We start from the raw sequence: 18,779 nt of genomic DNA, 5'->3' as shown, positions 1-18,779 counted from the left end.
GGTTTTTGTATGCGTTGTTGTTCTTTCGATGGCCTGCGAGAACGTACTTTGGGGATAACCAGCGGAGCGTTGTGCCATGATTTTACCCTGTTCTCTCTTGTTTACTTTACATTACAAGAACAGCATGCCGTGCTTGCATAATATGTTGTCTATAGTAAACATGCACACTCGTAATATAACGTATAACATGCTAGTCTTTGCGTTGAATCGTCCCTTATATCACTTCTGTGACTTTTGCCATCATCGAAACAACCGCCCATACTCATGAGACGTGTAGATCTAGTTGATATTGTACATTTTGTTACTACATTCATGTCCCAACATTATTCACGACACGACTCGCCATTCGCACACCGGGATATCCATTCCACCCCAAACCACTTCTACAATCCACCCTACTCCTGTCCAGCAACAACAGGCGTCGTAACCCCTCTACGCCCCAACCTCCTCACGACCCCTTCCCTAAGATCAAACCTCCTCTCAATATCCGCATCAGGCACGCCCTTCTCGCGCAGGAAATGCATCTGCACAATGGTATTCAGATCCAAAAACTCCCTCCCAAGACTGCCCTTGCGGCCTATCATATCAAACTCGGCGTCCGCCCTGCCCTGCAGCGCCCGCCGCGCCTCCAACGCCGCCAGCGTCGGGTTGCTCGAGGGGGACGGGTACACCGGCGGCGCCGCCCTCCCGGAGCCCCGCGTGGGCGGATCTAGGACGTTGGGAGCCGGCGAGTCGCGCCCCTGTTGCGTCGGAGAGGAAAACGGCGACGATGACGGCGACGGGGTGAGGTTTACGCGGGAGGTGGCCGAGTAGGTCGGGTTCGGTTTCGCGATGCCCATTTCGTGTAGCCGGCGGGAGAAATCGGCTGTGATGTCTGTGTCGGCTTCGTCCGAGGGGGTTCCTAAACGGTGGGAAAAGGATATATTCGTGTCAGTTCAAGGCCGTCGACTTGCTATTGCTGCTAGCACGCTGAAAAAAGCCCTTGGACTCGCTAACCTTGGCTCTTGTACGCTGAAGCGTTCGGCTCAGTGTCTGCTCCTGGTGGCGCTTGGGGGGGACGCTGTCGCGCAGAAGCCGGGAGGGCGGAACCAGGGGCTCGTGTCGGGAACCGACGCGCTGCCCCTTGTGCGGCCTTGGATGATGAGGAGCCCATGGTCTTGTGATACTGTCGGGTCAATTGGTCGGTGAGGTGTCGGAAGAAGGGAGGCAGTCAACACCGTCTTATGTTAAAAAGCAACAAACCTCGTTGCAATGCCGTCATTATGCGAAGACCTCGACAAACGATTCCGGGTCGATTACTAATCGAGACACCCGGACTTGCTTATGTCATCCATTCAGGGGCCGCTCACCGAGCAAATCGTCAATCGTCTGGAATTCTCTCAGTATTCCCATTCAGCAGATGGTAATATAATACAGAGGTCTCTTTTCTTCTCCTCTCTCTCATATTCTTACCGGTCAGTCCGGCCAGTTCTGTCATCTATAGTTACATAAGAATTTCCCATCTTTATCCCCCAGTACTCCGGAGCCAGCCACCAGTCCTAGCGCCCCTGAATGAAGAAAACAATAAGAACCCGAGCCTTTGCACCGTAGTCCATACATCCCGCCCCTATTCCCACTGATAGAAAAATTACAAGTCAAATAATGATTACAAGGCCGCAATGCCCCGGAGGAGCACATCAATGCCCGCCTCGGCGTTGGCATCCCCCCGCAACAGGCCGGCCACGTCGCTGAGCATCCCCAGAGGGATGTAACACCCAGACTTGGCCTTGTCGAGGCTCTCCTTCAGCCGGCTGGTGTGCTCCCACTCCCTGGCCGCCACCTCTGCGCGCGCAATGACGCGATCGTTAATCCCGCACATGGCGGCGCAGTGCATGCCGAAGCTGCCCTCGGCCACGCCGTCCTCGAGCTTGTAGAGGAACGTAATCTTCTTCTCCTCGTCGTCCACGTGGATCTGCATCCGCCGCGGCCGGATCTCGGGGTGGTTCTCAAACTCGGTCGCCAGCGAGTGGTAGTGCGTCGCGAAGAAGCCGACGCAGCCGATGTGGGTGGCCACGTGGTGCAGCACCGCCTGCGCGACGGCCACGCCGTCGTACGAGCTGGTGCCGCGTCCGAGCTCGTCCAGGATCACGAGCGACCGCGGCGTCGCCTCCGAGAGGATCTTCTTCGTCTCCGACAACTCGACGAAGAAGGTCGACTGGGACGCGAAGATGTTGTCGTTGGCCCCCAGGCGGGACATGATGCGGTCTACCGGGGTCAGTCTCGCGCTACGGGCGGGGACGTAGCATCCAATCTGCGCCATGATCACCGCAATGCAGTTCTAAATTGCGTTAGTCGGGCTGAGGAAAAAACAAAAAGCAATGGAAACCAAAAAAACTCACCATCCGAAGAATAGTCGATTTACCCGCGGCATTGGCACCCGTCAGGAGGTTGATCCGAGCCGAATCACCGCCGAGCTGGATATCGTTGGGGATAAAGTCGGCCACCGTGTTGAGCATGCAGGGATGGCGCAGCTCCGAAAACTCCATGACGCTGCGCTCCTGGTCCACAAACTGCGGGCGGCAGCTGGGCTCGCCGAGCGACGACGACGCCTTGGCCAGGCTGACCAGGCAGTCGAGCTGGGAGATGATGCGGATGGCCCGGAGCCACGTCTCGTAATCGGCGTCGAACCGGCGGAAGAAGCGCGAAGCCACTTCCTTGATGATCTGGGAATGCGTCTCCTCGGCCTCCTGCAGGTCGCGCACGAGTTCGGTCAGCGCCGGGAAGTAATATCGCTTGACGCTCGACGTCGCCGACATTTGCCGCCAGTTGGAGGGCACCTTGAGCGACTTGGGCGCCTCCAGCTGGTAGATTTCCTTGCCGCTGTCGGTGAACTTGAGCGTCTTGCATCTGAGCTCGGCCTTCTTCGTCTCCAGCAGCTTGTGGAGGTCCTGCTTGATGGCCTCGATGCGGTCGTAGCTCTCGTCGAAATCCTCTTCGATGCCACGTTCGGGGACGAACATCTTGTCGTCCTTCGCCTTGCTGCGGTCAAACGCCGTCTTCCAGTAGGTCAGCGGCTCGTCGAGGTTGGGCATGGATGCCAACAGCCGGTCGACGAGACCCTGACCGCCTCCCCAGGTGCCCAGCAGAGACATTGTGTACTCGATCTGCTCGAACCCTTCGAGGACGCGGACAAAGTCGTCGGGCTTGCAGACGCCGGCGTGGATCCTCGAAATCAGGCGCTCCAGGTCGGGCATCTTGGTCATCTGAGACGAAAACTGCTCGCGCACGCTCCTGTCCGAGTTGAGCATGTCGACGGCGTCGAGCCGTTCGTTGATGCGCTGAATGTCGCAGAGCGGGTGGCACACCCACTGGCGGAACAGCCGCTTCCCGAACGGGGTGACGCATCGATTCAGCAGGGTGAACAGGGTCCCCTCGGGTCCACCGTTGACGCTGTTGGCGAAGATTTCGAGGTTGATGAGCGTCTGGCCGTCGAGGATGAGGGTGCCGTTGCGCCTGATGGGGCTGTACCGCTGAAAATTGCCCTGCGACAGGAGGCTCTGCTCGATCTTGAGGTTTCTGAGGTACTGGACGAGCGCGCCCAAGGCAGACATAAGCAGGTCCTCCTTCTTTGCTGCCAGCAGCGCCTTGGGCCACTTTTCCAATTCCTCGCCGCCGTCGACGGCAAAGTAGCCGCCGCTGACGAGCTCCCTGCGCGTCGTTTCCGCATCCCAGAACTCCAGGCCGGGCCGGAGGTAGTTCCAAATGGTCGTGGGGGACGTGTTGCTCTTCAGGATGCGGAGGGCCTTGGTGGAGATGTGGGACTTTTCCAAGAGCAGCTCCCGCGGGGAGATCTGGGCGACGAAGGTCTCGAATTTGGTCAGGTCAACGTCATCTTCAAACTGGGTGATGTGGAACTGGCCGGTGGCGCAGTCGACAAAGGCGATGCCCATGTGGGGGATACCGTCGATGACGGACTCCTTGATGGCGGCACAGTAGGTGGCGAGATCGTCTTGGAGCATGCTCCCGTCGACCAAGGTGCCGGCGGTGAGGATGCAGGACAGCTCGCGGCGAATGACCTTGTCGGCCTTTTTGCTCTTGGCGGGTTCATGACCGCCACGCTCCCGCATCTCCTTGCCGAGGGCCGACTCCATCTGGTCGACGCGGGCAATCTTGTAACCCTTGGCGATGAATTGATTAACCCAGATGTCGAGCGAGCTCTCGGGCACGCCGACCATGCGCATGTTGACGCGGTCGGTCATCTTCAAGTCGAAGAGCTGGTGGCCGATGGTGGCATCGTTTTCGTACAGCTCGTAGAATTTACCCTTTTTGAAGAAGACGACGGTATCCCAGAGCTTCTGCTTGATCTCCCAGTACTGTTTTTCAAAGGGCGAGAATTTGTTCCACTGCGCCGGGGGGATGTAGATGGTTCCCGGGTCGTAGTCGGGGTGGCCTGGGGGGTTCCGGTTGATGTCCGTGATGTTAGCCAACCAGGGGTACCGCTCCTGAGGCTCCGAGGCGTGAGCCTTCTGCTTGCCTGTGGACGAAGACGAAGGGGTGGCGCGGGGAGGAGGCGGGCGGGGGGCACCGTTGGTGAGCGAGCGAGGAGCGTTGGGATCAAAGCGCCATTGCTGGGCAGTGGATGGGGGAGGCATGTCTTGGTCGTCCAGATCCAGGTCCTCCGAGTCATCCATCATACGAGCGAGAGTTGCCGTGTCAAGAGCGCTCGAGGCGACTCTCTTTCGCGGGGCGGACGCCTTCTTGGCCGGTCGTTTCCGCTTCCTTGACGATGGTTCGTCGTCTGACTCGTCCGACACGACGAAATCTACCATGTCTACACCGTTATGTATTAGCAACGACGTATTTCACCGTTGATATCTGAATAGAGCAAGGTCTGTATCCTACCATCATCTTCGTCTAGCGGCTCGTTGTCGGCGGCATCATCATAGGCATCCTCGTCATCATCATCAGGTACGACGGTGCGAGACCTCGCACGCCGACGGATGCGAGAGGATTCGAGGGCTTCGAAAGGATCTTCGTCGTCATCAGAAGACTCGGCATAATTGATCGCCTTTTTGGTCTGTCGGGGGAGATGAAAGTTAGCCGGCGTGGTGGATTTAGGAAGAGAACAGAGATTTGGCCGACTGTTGTGACCACATACTTTCCGCGAAGGGCTGCTGTGCAAGGCCGAGGCAGCTCCAGTCTGGCGGCGGGAAAACTCAGCAGGCGTAATGGGCGAGGGCATGTCGTGGCCATTCTCTACCTTGACGTTGATGCTGTCCAGGTCCATGTTCTCTTGGGAGCTGCTGGGGCCCTCGAGGGCGTCGCTGGGAACGGGGGTCAAGGTGGACGATCTTCGGTTCATGGTACGAGGATTGGTTTTCGAATTGAATGTGCTGGTCGACTCCTTGAGACCTCGAGCTCGCGAACCGCCGCGAGGCGCGGGAGTAGGAGTGGCAATGGTGGTGGACGCGGAATGGGGTGGTTTGGGTTTGGCGGAAGATGTGGGTTTGGAAAAGAAGCTTGTGATGGAACGCTGGGTGCTGCCGGAAGGGGTTTTGGCAGGCCCCGGTGTCCGCACCGAAGGGGATCGATGTTCGCCCATAGTGAGCCCCTAGAACAACGACCAACAAAGCAGAGACACAGCGGCGAAGGAAGATAAGGATTGGTACTGCAATACTGTACGCAACAAGAGGTGGATGGTCCCAACTAGTCGAATGCGAGAATGAAGAAGGTATCAAGGTATAGAGCAGATTATAGGGGCAATGATATTGGGAGAATGAGAGGGGAGGTAAAAGTAGGATGAGGAGGACATGGAGGACATGGGGGGGTAATTATGTCCCAGATATTCGGTGAACGGACGTGACAGACACGCATGGGGAGTCGCGTCGAGACGGGGCTCGCGTCAGAGGTCGCGTAATTAATGGGATGGCTAGGTTCGGGTTAGCTATTCTCCGAGTGCTTATGTAATTTAGTCATGTACCTATGTACATAGGTACAAGGGTTCCGAGTCCCAATTCTTCACCTCGCGGCCGCAATATCCAGATACTGGTGTTCAACCACCTTACCCGAATTGCTACTGAAAGACTACCACGGTTATTATGTCGATCGATGTCAATGATATGTTAATAGCTGTAAAGCTATAATAGGGAAAAGTCTATAGCACTCTACGGATAGGTAAAGAATCGTCAATGGAGGCCCAACCTCTAGGTCCTGGAGCCATCTATCTACGCATACGCATGACTTGACACGCACTCCCGAAAACATACAGTATATAGTCTATTGTGGCAGGGCATACGGGCCTCAACAATGCAACGGTATGGTTTCACCGTTGTCGCTCCAGGGACTGCATCACGAACAGGATTAGCAGCTTCCTTTGAGATTGCATGTACATTAAAAGTAGGAAGAGTCCCGATAACACGACAAGACAATGAGAAACTCACAATAGCAAACCTGCTCTTCGACCGAATCGTCTCTCCGAAAAAGACCAGAGCCCAAGGTATCAAGGTAAGGCCCGTACCAATGCCGCCCAGCAACGCGCCAGCCCTCTCCTCGCCAAGATTCCGGATCAGGGCGCCGGTGACGAGAGGGAAAGCCCCTCCGATGAGATTCCGACAGCACGACTGCGCCGCGAGGGCCGAGGACGCGTACTTGTGGTAGATGTCGGCAAAGTAGTTGAAAGTGGCCAGGTAGACCGAGTAGATCCCCCAGGTGGCGAGGAAGATGCCGGCGGCGGGGGCGATCCAGTGGAAATCGGGCCGGATGGTAAAGCCGAAGAGGAAGAGACCTGCGGGGAGGAAGCAGGCGGTGATGCAGGTAAAATAGAGCCGGCACTCGGGAGCGTCGGGGGGGAAGCGGCGGCGAACGACACGCCAGAAGGGCCCGGAGATGACACCGGTCGGCGGCGGGTAGTCGGGCCCACGACGCCACTGCGGCAGGAGGAGGAGGCGGTCCTGAGCAACGGCGACGGTGGTGGCGACGGCGGACCCGGCCATGATGGCGCCGAAGAAGTAGCCCGACTGTTCGACGCCGAAGCCGCGCCGGCGGGCAAAGGCGAGGGCGATGCTGCCGAACTGGCAGTAGAGGACGGCCCAGGCGAAGGCGCACCAGAGCGAGAAGAAGAAGACGGTCGGTTCGGTGAAGAGGAGGTGGAAGGGCCGGGTGACGGACGTTTTCATCAGCTGGGCCAGCGATGCGCGCTCTTCGTCTTCCTGGACTAGCCACCGCAGTCGCACGAGCCGCCGGCGTGTGACGAAGACGGGGGGTTCATGTCCGTCGGTGGCGCCAACGGCCGGGCGGTCGCTCATGGGCACCCTCGACTTCTCCTCCGGCTCGGAATCCGAGACCATGGTCGCCTCCGGAGATGTTTCCCTCGTATCAGCAATCTCTTCTTTCCCTTCTTCCCTGATTCCTTCTATTTCATCTCCTTCCCCTTCCTCCATCCAAACACCGTACGCCCCAGCTTCCTCGAGCCGTTCATACCAGCGATTCAACACCTTCGCTTTTCGCGACAAGAGCACAGACCCGCGCGTCTCGCTCAGACAAAACACCAACCCGGCCAGAAGGACGGTCCCCGCGATGACTTGGTGCCAAAACACCCACCGCCACGCCAACGTCCCGTCCCCATCCCCATCCCTACCCCCACCGATCCTCTCCATCACAACCGAAGCCACAAGCGGCCCCATGCCGGTACCCCCGAGCACAGCGCCGCTGAAAAGCGCCATGGGCGCATTCCGGTCCTCCTTGGCCCACACATCGGCAATAACGCCGCCCGTGACGGAACTAAAGACCGACCCGCCGGTGCCCACGAGGAGGCGCGCCACAAGCATGCCGGCCAGGTCAGGCATGACGGAGCACACGGCCTGGAAAACGACGTACACGAGGCCGGAGACCACGAGGACCGGTCGGCGGCCGAACACCTCGGAGACGGGGGCCAGGACCATGGGTGCCAGGGCGAAGCCGACGCAGAAGGTGGTGATCCCGGCCAAGGTGCCGAGCTGGGTGGCGCGCAGGTCCTCGGCCATGGCCTGCACGGGCGGGGCGTAGGCGCCGGCCGAGTAGGCGGTTAGGAAGGTGGAGAGGCACGCCAGGGCCAGGATGATGTTTTTGCGGTGGGATGGCCATTGCAGCGGGGAACCCAGCCTGGCGAGGTCGGGGGGTGGGGGGAGAGGGGCGGCGGTATTCGTGCAAGGTGGCGTAGGGAGGTCGGAGTCAAACGAGAGGTAGCGGTAAGTTATTGGGGTTGAGGCGTCGAGGCTCTGCGACGGCGTCGGGGCCGTAGAGTGACCAGCAGGGAGACCGTCGGGCTGACGCTTGGCGGTGCCGGCATTTTCCCACGGGCAACCATCCTGGGGGGATGGCATGCTAGGTGGGAGACAGGCGAGACGACACAGAGCAAGAGTAGAGAGCTGCGTTGGTGTTAAGAAGACGATGGGAAGCGGGACCCCATTGTGTCTCGGGCCAGGTAAGAGAGCTCAAGATATAGATGAGGGGACTCGAGTGGAGGTGTGAAAAGGGGGATTAAAGAGAGAAGATCCATCGCGAATGACGTCCGACAGCGGGAGCGGGAGCGGGAATAACACTTGTTGCAAATTTTCCGATCCTTGTCTTGGCGGAGAGAGTGGACCAAGCGGGGACGATTCTACTCGATTATAACGCGAATTTCAAGACGAAAGACGGGGAAGACGGGGCCGCGGGAGAGACGATGCTGTCGAGAGGTAGGAACAAGCGGTCTACTCGCGTTGTGTGTACCTAGGTATCTGTCATGAGGAAAACAACACACTCCTAACCCCACGGTATTCCCGAATGTCTACTTTGTGTGTTGTACCCTATAGCTCCTTACAAGTTGTAGTGCAGAGATCAATGGACCATGGGCCGGGCCTTGCCATCGAGACCAAACGGCAAGCCCCAGCACCCTGCAGCCAGCTCTCGGGGCGCATCACACTACAGCAACCAGCTCACAGCACCAAACGCAAAACAAACGCGCAAGGGCTAACTCGAACACACCCTACCACGAATACAGCAACTAGCCATCAGTGCTCAATCAAAATCACGTCTAGCAAACGGCTTACTGAATCAATCCCCCTGCAACAGCCAGACCCCCGCGCACTACCTAACTCGAGAAACTCCCTGATTCGTTTGCTGTACAACGTATGTCTGTGAAAACGGATTTCACGTGTAGGATCAACTTGGCGGGATTACGTAATTGGCGAGATTACGTAAGGAATCCAGTCAATTGCGACAGACTGTTGACCAAAAGTGGGATCGAGCAGTGGTACTTTTAACAGAGCCGTTCCCTCCCAAATGCTGTTCGTTTGTTGGACTCTTGACTTGTGCGAGATGCCACTCTTCGGACTCCTCCTGACCGACGTTTTCCTACGAAGTACATGACGCTGCGCCGAGCCGATAAAGTTTTCCCCATGGAAGGTTATTTAGGTACTTCGTGTATTGGTACGGAAATGCTAGCCAGTCGGGTCACGTGGCCCGCCCAGGGCAGTGGGGATGATTCTCAGTTAGAATAGAGGTTCTACTTCGTATATCCCTAGATTCCCTACATCCATCCCCACGAGCAGGGCCGAGTTTTCCTCCTACCTGCTCAATCCATTATCATTATCACGATTCGCACTACCTTTCTCGGGCGCCGGTCTCCTCCTCTTGGTCTCAAAGACGTGCCTCCCACAGCCAGATCGAACGACAACCCCACGGACAACAGACATCCCACGATGCCTCGCGGTTGGTACCTCGCCCAGGGTCTCTTCCCTCTCGGCTACAGCAGCAGCGACGACGAAGAAGGCCCATGTGAGCTGCCAAACGGTCGGCTTGTCTGTGGGCCGCACGGATTCGTGGTCTGCGGTAAATGTTGTACCGACTATAGCTTTATGGACGAAGTCCTTGGTGAAGATGACGAAGACCTCGAGGATGACGAAGACATGGAGGATGACGAAGATCTCGAGGATGATGAAGACCTGAAGGATGAAGAAGACCTCGAGATTGATATCGATTCGCTCCCCATCTTCACCCCATCTAGCCCTAGATCCATCCGTGAGAAGGTGAGGGGCACTGGCCTGGTGTTCCCTTCCAAGTTCAAACCTCCCGTCAGCTCTCAGCCACCACTAGAGGTATTTAGCGGCAGGAGAAGGTGGATCAATGCAATCAGGCAAGCCGCCCCCCGATCCCTCTCTAGCATCGTGCATGTGCTTTGCTGACCTGTGAGCTCGCGTCGTCAGGTGCACCCTCCCCAACGATGACGGCGTGCTCCTCATTATGACCGACGGGGCATGCCTCAACAACGGCCAAGCCAATCCGAAGGCGGGCTGGGCATTCGTCCAAGGCGTCAACGCTGAGGGCCGGCCGTCTCCCGTCGGGGCCCGCCTGGAACAGCGGGGTCCTTGGGGCGACGCTGGCAACCAAACCAGCAACCGGGCCGAGCTGCGGGCCGTCCTCGCCGCCCTGCGCTACCGACATTGGCCGGGCGAATTCTTCCACACCATCGTCTTCGCCACCGACTCGGAGTACGTAGTGGAGGGCGCAACACAGTGGGCTAGAACCTGGGTGCAGAACGACTGGAGGACGAGAGGCTATGGCCATGTCAAGAACAGAGACTTGTGGGAATTGCTCCTGGGTGAGTGCGAGAGGTTCCAGGGTTTTGGCTTGGCCGTTCAGTTCTGGAAAATCCCGCGCGAGTGGAATACTTTCGCCGACGAATGGGCAAAGAAGGCTGCCGCAATGCAACATGCGCCTGATGAGTGGGGAGAAGTCCCTGGAGTGGCATCCACATTATGACGTGCCTATACTTTCTCATAGTTGACAAACGGCTTCTTAATTAACGACAGGGGAAGCAGAGGGGGCGCTAATCCCTGTTGAATCGAAATCCAGACCAAAGAACCCGCTCAGGTGGTGGTTTTCCCAAGCACCCGCCCTTCAATGTCTATGGGCGGGGCGTCCATCTCGAATATTACCTAGGTATTTGTCCAAGATGACGCTCCCCGTTTCCTTTCCCTTTTCGTATACGAAGTAGGCTCTCGTTCTCGCACCACGAGGCAGTTCCTACATCGTATGACTGACTGGAAATGTCCAAAAAATTGTGCCATCATGCCGTTATATAATAGCTGACGATTGCTATTTAATTTACTCTGGTCCCTAGCCCTGCGGGCGAGCTACTGCATATGCATGCCGCGCTTACTTTGACGTCGCATATGCATGTCGCATGCAGACAAGATGCAGGTCACATGCAGACAATATCCGACTTATTTCCGCCCTTCTGCAACCACCATCCCCATCCCCTTCCCATCGCAGATTATCGATATCGGACCGGAGGGCAACTCGCCGGGAGCTCGGCGACGAAACCAGGCGGCTCCCGATAGTGCTGCCTCGCGCCATCGGCATATTTTGAACTCTCGTCCAACTCGGCGGGACCGTGATGCTGCTGCTGGGACTGGTAGTAGTGGTAGGTCGAGCGGGTCGACCCGATTCCTGAAGTATACAGAGACCTTTCATCTTGTTGCGGCGACAGTTCCGGCCAGGGATCCAGCAGCTCCCTGGTGCGGGCTTCTTCCATGCCCCCGCTGCCCGTGCCGCTGCCGCACATGCTGGCAGGCCCGGTGCGGGACTTGATGGTCTTCTTGTGACGTCGCACGAATATGAACAGAACCAAAAGGACTATGGCAATGGTGAAGCCACCAATGCCGGCCGAAATGCCGATGATGGCCCCGGAAGTGATTTCCGAGTCGTTCTTGCTGGAAGGGAGCTGCGACTCGTTTCCGACCAAGGACGATTCAGGGTGGTCGGCGGAGGTGTGGATGGTCTCAAAGGACGTAGCGGACGCGCCTGACGGTATGTCCTGTCCAGAGGTTGACGTCGCACCCCCTGGGATGGATGTCGAGTCGGCAGTGGTAGGTACTGATGGGAACAAGGAGGGGACAAGTTAGCACCATGTATGCTCAAACCAAAGATAGGTGGGGCAGAGGGAGGTCTGGACGAACAAGGAGGCAGGGGAACGCCCCGGATGGCACCATTGCTTTGCGTGGTGGAGTCTGTGGTGGTCTCCCTCTTGCGATCCGACATGTCGTCGTCAAAGATGAACGAAAGGGCGATGGAACTGAGGGATGTACGACCCGTGGTGTCGGTGTCCCTCTCATCTTGGTCATCTCTCTTTTCCTTTCCTCCGTATCTGGGGGCTAAGGTGGGATGGGGTTGATAGTCATCGAGGTAGGAGTAGGTGACCGAGGTGGTCGTTGTGTAACCGGCTTCTGCCATCATTGGTGGGTAGGTGTGGTTTATTTTGGTAGATGAAATGGTTTGATATTGATCATGACGATCGTCGTTTAGTTGCCTGGTGTTCGAGTTAACCCATCGTCTATTGATACCTTTATCCTTTCTCTTGTCGTGGTCCTTGGCAAAGCCATCTAAGAAGGGGCAGTAGGGACCTACTTATCGACATTGGCCAGCCGTTCTTCATGCATCTCTGCCATGCCAGTTGGAAGAAGAGAGCGAAGAATTTATTTTATTTGGTGCTCAAGGACTCGATGACTATTTTGGTGTTGCACTTTTCTTAAGGCATCTTGATATCTTGATGTCTTTCGGAGGAATGTGCGCGGGATAGCAACGCCGGTTTCGCACAGTTCGGAAGAACCAGAGGAAGAAAAGAGGAAAGAAACAGAAGAAGGAAAAAAAAGAAAGGGAAAAAGAGAATTGCTAGCCCTTCAATGGCAAAAAATGGATTGGCTCCAGTTGAGAATGGTATTGTTCTGGTTTAGATGTGGAAGTTGGAAATAAGAAAAGGGAAAGAACCTGAAAAGGAGGAGGCAACGACGTAGCGTGACACCCAAGCAAGTCACTCAAGTAGGACAGGAAGGTACAGGGGAAACAAGGCAAGTACGACATGGGGGATCATGGCTCATGACTATATTCGTAGACGGTAGCAACACCAACGTCCTACTCTTGCTGTGTTCCACCTTTAACCACGGCTAGATGCATGCCATACGTGACAATCTAGTTACATCGGCCTACTCAAACTTGCAAGACTAGTTGACGCGATAGTAGGCACAGTTATCTTATATACGAGGCTCTTGTTCTGTCGTCCTGTTTTGATGGCGACTTCAACCCAGGCTGCCAGGCAGACGCACGTAGATAGGCATCACAAGTAGCAGTAGCAGATATAAAACCAATAGACACTCAGTTGGAAGCTAATTCACATGTCATTTACAACATCAGCCAGAAACTTAGGAATGGGGGTCATGGGAATGTCGTCAACACCAAAATAACCACGCCCCCTTATCACCATGAATCCCCTTTAAGAAGAGTACCAAGAGTATCTGTTGCTAACACAAAAAGAAAAGAAAGAAAACGACAAATCGACCACAACTCGAACGAAGGGAAAAAAAAAAAGAAGCAAAAGGCCAAGGACGCCGGTCGAACCGACGCCCGTTCCTTCACGCCCACCAGTTGTGCGCGCCCTATGGGATCTAGAGGTGTGCCACTCGGGTATTTGTTTAGTGCCTCTAGCCACTGCACCATTCCCCCTCGAGGGGACGGAGACCTGGGTGGTTGAAAGAGAATGGGTGGCGGGGGGGTATAAAGCTATATGGCCTCCTTCCTGCCATGGTTCCCAAGTAGGCAGGCAGGAAGCCACCGCATAGATCAGGAAGGCGCCTGGTATCTGACTCACTCCTAGGAAGGCTTAGAAAGTGTGCTGGGGGCGTAGGGCGTAGGGCGTAGGTGGCACTTACACCAGTGGACTCCTCCCTATGAAGACCCGTCACTGAGATGCTTCCCCTACTCATACCTGGACATCACGACCAGCCTCAACGCGTACTCTGTCGACTACATTTAGTCACTCGAGAAGAATATGCCATGGGAGACGAATCAAAGACAAGACGACCACATCCACGCATGCCCTACCGAGTAATATCACAGGAACATATTCGTATATTATGCCGTATATCACGCACTCAGCAATTAGCAACTAACAATACAGACTCCTATCCGAAATGCAACCACTCTCTCTCTGCCCCGTCCATTACACTCCTCCTATCAGCCTCGCAAACTCCCCTCCCCTGGCCCTCAACTCCTCGTACCCCCCCTCTTCAACCACCCTCCCCCCATCCAGCACCACCACCCGCTCCGCAAGCTGCATCATCTCCTTGGAATGCGTCACCAGCACAACCGCCATCCCCCTCCGCCGCGGATCCGCCACCAGCCCGCGTATCGTCCCCCTCACCATCTCCGCCGTCTCCGCATCCAGCGCGCTCGTCGGCTCATCCATCACCAGCACCCTCGGCCGCCTAGCCAGCGCCCGCGCGAGACAGATCCTCTGCGCCTGGCCCCCCGACACCGCCTGCCCGCCGTCACCGATGACCGTAGCGTACCCTTCCGCCAGCGACATGACGAATTCGTCGATCCCCGCCGCCGCCGCCGCCGCCCGGAGGTTCGCCACGCTCCGTAGCGGCGACATCTCCGTGAGCCCGTACGCGATGTTCTCCGTCACCGTGCCTGGGAAGATGAACGGCGTCTGCGGGACGAACGCCATCATGGTGCGCAGGTGCTGCGCCTCGACTTCCCAGAACGGGACCCCGTTGAACGATAACACGGGGGATTGTTTCTCTGATTCCCATTCTGATTCCGTCACTGCTGCTGGCTTTCGTGGCGTGTAGAGGGACATGATGAGCGAGATGAGCGTGCTCTTCCCGCACCCCGACGACCCTACTATGGCAGTGCATGTCCCCGCGTCGATTTGCAGCGACAGGTTGCGGATCACCTGCACCTTGGGCCGAGATGGGTACGCGAACTGGAGCTGGCGCATCTGGATCGGCAACGGCGTATCCAGCTTTTTCTGCTTCCATGACGCGCCTGTGGCCCCCCTATCGCCTTGCTTCTCCTGATCCGACCTGTCGTTGTGGTCGGGAAGAGTGACGTAGCGTAGCATCTGCGCCGCCGTGGCCCTGGACGCCGCGATCTGCGGGATCGTTCCCAACAGCGAGCCTGCTTGGCCCATGCAGAACAAGAGGAGGTTGCATACCTGCTGAATCTGCACGAGATTCACCTCAAAGTCGCGCGCCACCAGCACCATGGCGTAGTAGAACACCAGCGCCACCAGGAAAAAGTTGATCGACTGGTACAACCCGAACAGAGGCGACGTGTAGAACGCTCTCCTGACCCCCAGCTTAAAAGTCGACCGCACCGACGCGCTATACTTGGTGGCCATGTACTCTTCCAGTGTCAGCGCCTTGACCACCCGGATGTTCGTGAATGTCTCGGTCAGCACCGCGCTCGTATCCCCCGCGCCCTGGTTGCACTTAGTCTCCCACCGGGTACTCGCGTACGAAAAGGCCTTGACCGCGATCAAGATGGCCGGCCCTCCCGAGAGAGCCACCAACGTGAGTTTCCAGCTAATGGACAGCGCCCACACCACCGCCGTGACCACCATGACCGTGACGATGATGAGGATAGGCGCGAACCGGCCCACCAGGTTCCTCATCTCTTCCGCATTCCGGTCCATGCATTCGGTGATCCGCCCGACCGAATTCCGCGGCTGGTCGAACCATGCTCTGGGCTGCCGCAGAATCCGCTTCAACCCTTCCAGCCGGAGGGCGTTGATCCACGCCTGCCCCGCGTACTCCATGAGGTACCGCCCGAACCATACCACCAGGCCATCGGCAACGGCAATGACGATGAGGAGGATCGCCCATAGCCTCCCCGCCGATTCCTTATCGTCCGTGTCCGCCCAGAAAGCAGACAGGAGCCATGCGAAGCAGTACGAGAAGAGGGGACTAGCTACTCCGATCATCACGCAAAGCACGATCCCGCCCACCAATCTCAATCGTTCGGGCGGCGTCAAGTGCGACCACACCGTCCGGAACAGTTTCAGGAGCGACAATGGGCCACCCCCGTCCTCACCGGGATTCCGGCCATGGTAATGAGGGTCCGTGTTTCCCGTAGCGGCCGTATCGGGCCTCTTCTCGCCATCATCATCGTCGTCGTCGGTGGCGGCGAGACGCAGCCGGACTCGTCGTGATTTCGTGGCTCCTATCCGAGTACGCCGGATATCCTGCCCGACCCTCTCTACCATCTCAATGCTTGATCTTCGTGAAACCGCACGCTCCGAGCGTGCGCGACTCCTCGACTGCGGTCGGCTCCATGATCGAGACTGTCCTTCGTCGAACGTGCTTCGCCTGGGGTCGTGATGCCGCCTTGGGTCCATGTCCTTGTCGTCATCCCAGATCGCCGTGGTCCTGATCAACGTGGCACGGACCGTCGCATCGCCAAGTGATGACCCGATGTGTCGCCGCCCGAATCCATACTCCCGCGAAGGTGTTGCCTCCTCCAGTTGTCTCGTTATGATGTCGCCGACAACCGCGGATCGCCGTTTGCCTGACCTGGTATCATCATTCTTATCGTCCCATCGAGGCAGAGAGTCGGTGCTGTAAGACCCTTTCAATGCAGGACTGGCGGACGGCATCGCCAGCTCTTCCCCTTCCCCCAGGTCTGCCTCTTCGCCCGTGGCGGCCAGGAGAGAAGCGAACAAGCCGCCACTTTCCTCTGCAATGAGCTTCCGAGTGCCTTCCTGCACGAGACGGCTCTTGTCCATGACGAAGACGTAATCCTCGTCTTGGATCTGAGAAACGTCGTGCGTGATGATGATGGTCGTCTTGTCACGGCGCCAGGTACGGATGGCCTCCATGACCAACGCCTTGCTGGCGGGGTCGAGACCGCTCGTCACCTCGTCTAGGATCAGGACGGGCGGGTCGCGTAGTCTGGCGCGAGCCAGTGCCAGTCGCTGCTTCTGGCCGCCGCTCAGGTTGTACCCGCCAGGGCCGACCATGGTGTTCAGGCCCTGCGGCATGACCGCCAAAGTTGACTGGAGCACCGCCGCATCACAAGCTTTCTTAACGTCGTCCATCGCCGCCTCGGCCGGCGATCGGTGCCCAAAGGCAACATTCATGAAAAAGGTTTCGTTGAACAGAATGCTCGTCTGCTGGATCAATGTGACATTGCTTCGGAGCCAGTGGTCATCTACCGAACGAATATCGTAGCCGTCGATGGTGATGTTCCCCGTTAGAGGGCGGTAAAAGTTGACGAGAAGGTTGCCCAATGTACTCTTGCCGGAACCGCTTCTTCCAACAATGAAAGACACCTTGCCCGTGGGGAAAACGAAGGAAGATTTGCGAAGAACGATTTGATCCGGATTGGATGGGTAGGCGAAGCTCACCTGAAGAGAGAGAAGATACATTAGCTACCGTAAGATGGGGGGCATAGGTTGGCAACGTGGCGCCTGTAGACCTTACATCATGGGCTTCGACGGCGCCAGCACAGCACGGAGGCTTGTAGTCGCTTCCCGGCCTCCCTTTGAAACCGCGGGCGGCCATCTCGGTGCTTCGGAGAGCCTGCCCAGCGGACATTCCCTTGGCAAGGACGAGCCACTGCGGCATGAGAGCTTCGATGCCCTGAAACGCGGTCAAGGTGGCGTAGAACGTGGTCAGGATCTGACCCGCCGTCGCGCCTTGGGACACCAAGACGATACCGTACCAGAAGCCGACTGCAAACAGACCGATGACCCAGAACTTAGCATAGCCCATCTGCATTGCGTTGCAATGCGCCTGTACGAGGTATTGCTTCATGGACGCTTTGATCGATCCGTAGTATTTCCAAATCTCGTAGTCGAAGCCGTTGTAGATCTTGACAATGTCAATGCCGACGATGGCGGAATTCGCGTATTTCGACGCCTCTGCGAGGTGGCCTTTCTGGGCCTGAATCGCCGGTTGGAGGCGACGGGTGGCCAGGGTGAGAATAATGATGGAGACGGGTAGCGTGGCAAGAAGAACTAGAGTGAGACGCCAGGACATGTAAAACGACACGGCGATGCAAGCAATCGATACGAATGCGTCGCTAATGAGAAAGCCAAAGATCTGCGATGTTGCCAGCTGAAGCTCGCGAATTTGCCTGGAGAGTATTCTGTGTTAATACAATCCGAGTCCGAGCCTAAAGATGATTTGTTTCCATAAGGAGCAGAGGACGGCGCTTACGTCTCAATTCTGACAAGAAGACTGGATATACCGTCGGATTGACCATCATACCACGCGATGTCCTTGTCGAGAAGGCTCTCGAAGGTGAGTTCGCGAGCGCTCCTCGCCTGCAGCTCGCCAAAGACGACCCATGAGGAGAGGAAAGCCGTGTTGGCAGCCCAATGCCCGGCCCCGAGGCCGCAGAGCAAAATGCACAGGCTCTCTACCTGGGAGAGGGCATCGCGGGGACTGAGCGAGCCAGTGGAAAAGTCGACGGCGAGCTGGAAGAACTGGCCGAAAGCGACGGCTAGAGAGGTCTTGAATGCGCCTACAGCGAACGCGGCGAGCATGGCAGGAATAAGGGCCGCACAGTGCTTCCGCCTGGTAAAAGCGAAAAGGTGTTTCCATGATGCTCGACGGCCGGAAGTCGCATTGCCCGGGGCGGTGCCAGGATCCGCGGAGGCCATTGAGAAGATTCGCGGACGGATTCTTCAAAAATCAGGAGTGCATCGACCCTATCAAAGCGAACTGGAGGCCCGGACGCCGGATATACTGTTCGTTTTGCGTGAACAGTTTCAGATATGCGATAGACAACTACGAGACGAGGCTCAAAAGTCTTCAAGAAATGGCTAGGTCGAGGTGGGACTGGATGCCGGCCATGGTTCGAACGCGATCGAAGCGCAGAGTATGGGGGCCGGCCGGACGAACAGGTGTGGCGACTTGGGACGAGGACAATCTGAAGCGTAGCTCCATTGAATCAACGCAGGTATAATACAGAGGCACCATTTCGAGTATATTGCGGTT

At 57.1% G+C, this 18,779-nt stretch overlaps 8 protein-coding genes across 8 annotated transcripts; 2 read left to right on the top strand and 6 right to left on the bottom strand.

Moving 5' to 3' along the window:
- Positions 1–395: 395 nt before the first annotated feature.
- On the bottom strand, positions 396–1,153 carry ACRALDRAFT_2041985 (uncharacterized protein; the record flags this gene model as incomplete). The annotated part of the gene is made up of 2 exons (XM_071021203.1): positions 396–901; positions 997–1,153. The coding sequence occupies 2 exons, from the start codon at positions 1,151–1,153 to the stop codon at positions 396–398; spliced, it is 663 nt and encodes a 220-aa protein (XP_070874705.1).
- A 492-nt stretch (positions 1,154–1,645) lies between these two features.
- ACRALDRAFT_1076803 (uncharacterized protein) lies at positions 1,646–5,754 on the bottom strand (the record flags this gene model as incomplete). The annotated part of the gene is made up of 4 exons (XM_071018539.1): positions 5,138–5,754; positions 4,882–5,056; positions 2,379–4,810; positions 1,646–2,290 (listed from the first exon to the last, which is right to left on the bottom strand). Exons 1-4 carry the CDS (start codon positions 5,579–5,581, stop codon positions 1,646–1,648), a joined length of 3,696 nt encoding a protein of 1,231 aa, XP_070874704.1. The 5' UTR covers positions 5,582–5,754.
- Positions 5,755–6,085: 331 nt separating this feature from the next.
- ACRALDRAFT_1082182 (uncharacterized protein) lies at positions 6,086–8,462 on the bottom strand. Its single transcript, XM_071019271.1, has 2 exons — positions 6,420–8,462; positions 6,086–6,322 (listed from the first exon to the last, which is right to left on the bottom strand). The coding sequence occupies exons 1-2, from the start codon at positions 8,337–8,339 to the stop codon at positions 6,302–6,304; spliced, it is 1,941 nt and encodes a 646-aa protein (XP_070874703.1). The 5' UTR covers positions 8,340–8,462; the 3' UTR covers positions 6,086–6,301.
- An 871-nt stretch (positions 8,463–9,333) lies between these two features.
- Positions 9,334–10,945, top strand: ACRALDRAFT_1082183 (uncharacterized protein). The gene is made up of 2 exons (XM_071019272.1): positions 9,334–10,132; positions 10,203–10,945. Exons 1-2 carry the CDS (start codon positions 9,699–9,701, stop codon positions 10,756–10,758), a joined length of 990 nt encoding a protein of 329 aa, XP_070874702.1. The 5' UTR covers positions 9,334–9,698; the 3' UTR covers positions 10,759–10,945.
- A 231-nt stretch (positions 10,946–11,176) lies between these two features.
- Positions 11,177–12,296, bottom strand: ACRALDRAFT_1076806 (uncharacterized protein). The gene has a single exon (XM_071018540.1). The coding sequence runs from the start codon at positions 12,232–12,234 to the stop codon at positions 11,635–11,637; it is 600 nt and encodes a 199-aa protein (XP_070874700.1). The 5' UTR covers positions 12,235–12,296; the 3' UTR covers positions 11,177–11,634.
- ACRALDRAFT_1064294 (uncharacterized protein) lies at positions 11,178–12,294 on the bottom strand. The gene has a single exon (XM_071016944.1). The coding sequence runs from the start codon at positions 11,561–11,563 to the stop codon at positions 11,273–11,275; it is 291 nt and encodes a 96-aa protein (XP_070874701.1). The 5' UTR covers positions 11,564–12,294; the 3' UTR covers positions 11,178–11,272.
- On the top strand, positions 12,264–13,882 carry ACRALDRAFT_211140 (uncharacterized protein; the record flags this gene model as incomplete). Its single annotated transcript, XM_071023518.1, has 12 exons — positions 12,264–12,310; positions 12,377–12,512; positions 12,561–12,595; positions 12,674–12,719; positions 12,805–12,920; positions 12,971–13,001; positions 13,083–13,117; positions 13,189–13,418; positions 13,480–13,535; positions 13,591–13,629; positions 13,709–13,785; positions 13,846–13,882. 12 exons carry the CDS (start codon positions 12,264–12,266, stop codon positions 13,880–13,882), a joined length of 885 nt encoding a protein of 294 aa, XP_070874699.1.
- A 3-nt stretch (positions 13,883–13,885) lies between these two features.
- ACRALDRAFT_1051004 (uncharacterized protein) lies at positions 13,886–18,442 on the bottom strand (the record flags this gene model as incomplete). The annotated part of the gene is made up of 4 exons (XM_071015664.1): positions 13,886–16,349; positions 16,404–17,182; positions 17,259–17,913; positions 17,997–18,442. 4 exons carry the CDS (start codon positions 18,440–18,442, stop codon positions 13,994–13,996), a joined length of 4,236 nt encoding a protein of 1,411 aa, XP_070874698.1. The 3' UTR covers positions 13,886–13,993.
- Positions 18,443–18,779: the final 337 nt, after the last annotated feature.

Source organism: Sodiomyces alcalophilus, assembly GCF_042370955.1.
Source record: "Sodiomyces alcalophilus JCM 7366 unplaced genomic scaffold ACRALscaffold_4, whole genome shotgun sequence".
Classification (NCBI taxonomy): Eukaryota; Fungi; Ascomycota; class Sordariomycetes; order Glomerellales; family Plectosphaerellaceae; genus Sodiomyces; species Sodiomyces alcalophilus.
This window is presented reverse-complemented; position numbering and strand designations above follow the sequence as displayed.

Coding starts and splice junctions, on each gene's coding strand:
- ACRALDRAFT_1082182 (XM_071019271.1), bottom strand. CDS start 8,339: ATGCCATCCCCCCAGGATGGTTGCCCGTGGGAAAATGCCGGCACCGCC. Junction 6,323..6,419: donor CGAAGAGCAGGTTTGCTATT/GTGAGTTTCTCA, acceptor TTCGTGATGCAG/TCCCTGGAGCGACAACGGTG.
- ACRALDRAFT_1082183 (XM_071019272.1), top strand. CDS start 9,699: ATGCCTCGCGGTTGGTACCTCGCCCAGGGTCTCTTCCCTCTCGGCTAC. Junction 10,133..10,202: donor AGGTGGATCAATGCAATCAG/GCAAGCCGCCCC, acceptor TCGCGTCGTCAG/GTGCACCCTCCCCAACGATG.
- ACRALDRAFT_1064294 (XM_071016944.1), bottom strand. CDS start 11,563: ATGTGCGGCAGCGGCACGGGCAGCGGGGGCATGGAAGAAGCCCGCACC.
- ACRALDRAFT_1076806 (XM_071018540.1), bottom strand. CDS start 12,234: ATGATGGCAGAAGCCGGTTACACAACGACCACCTCGGTCACCTACTCC.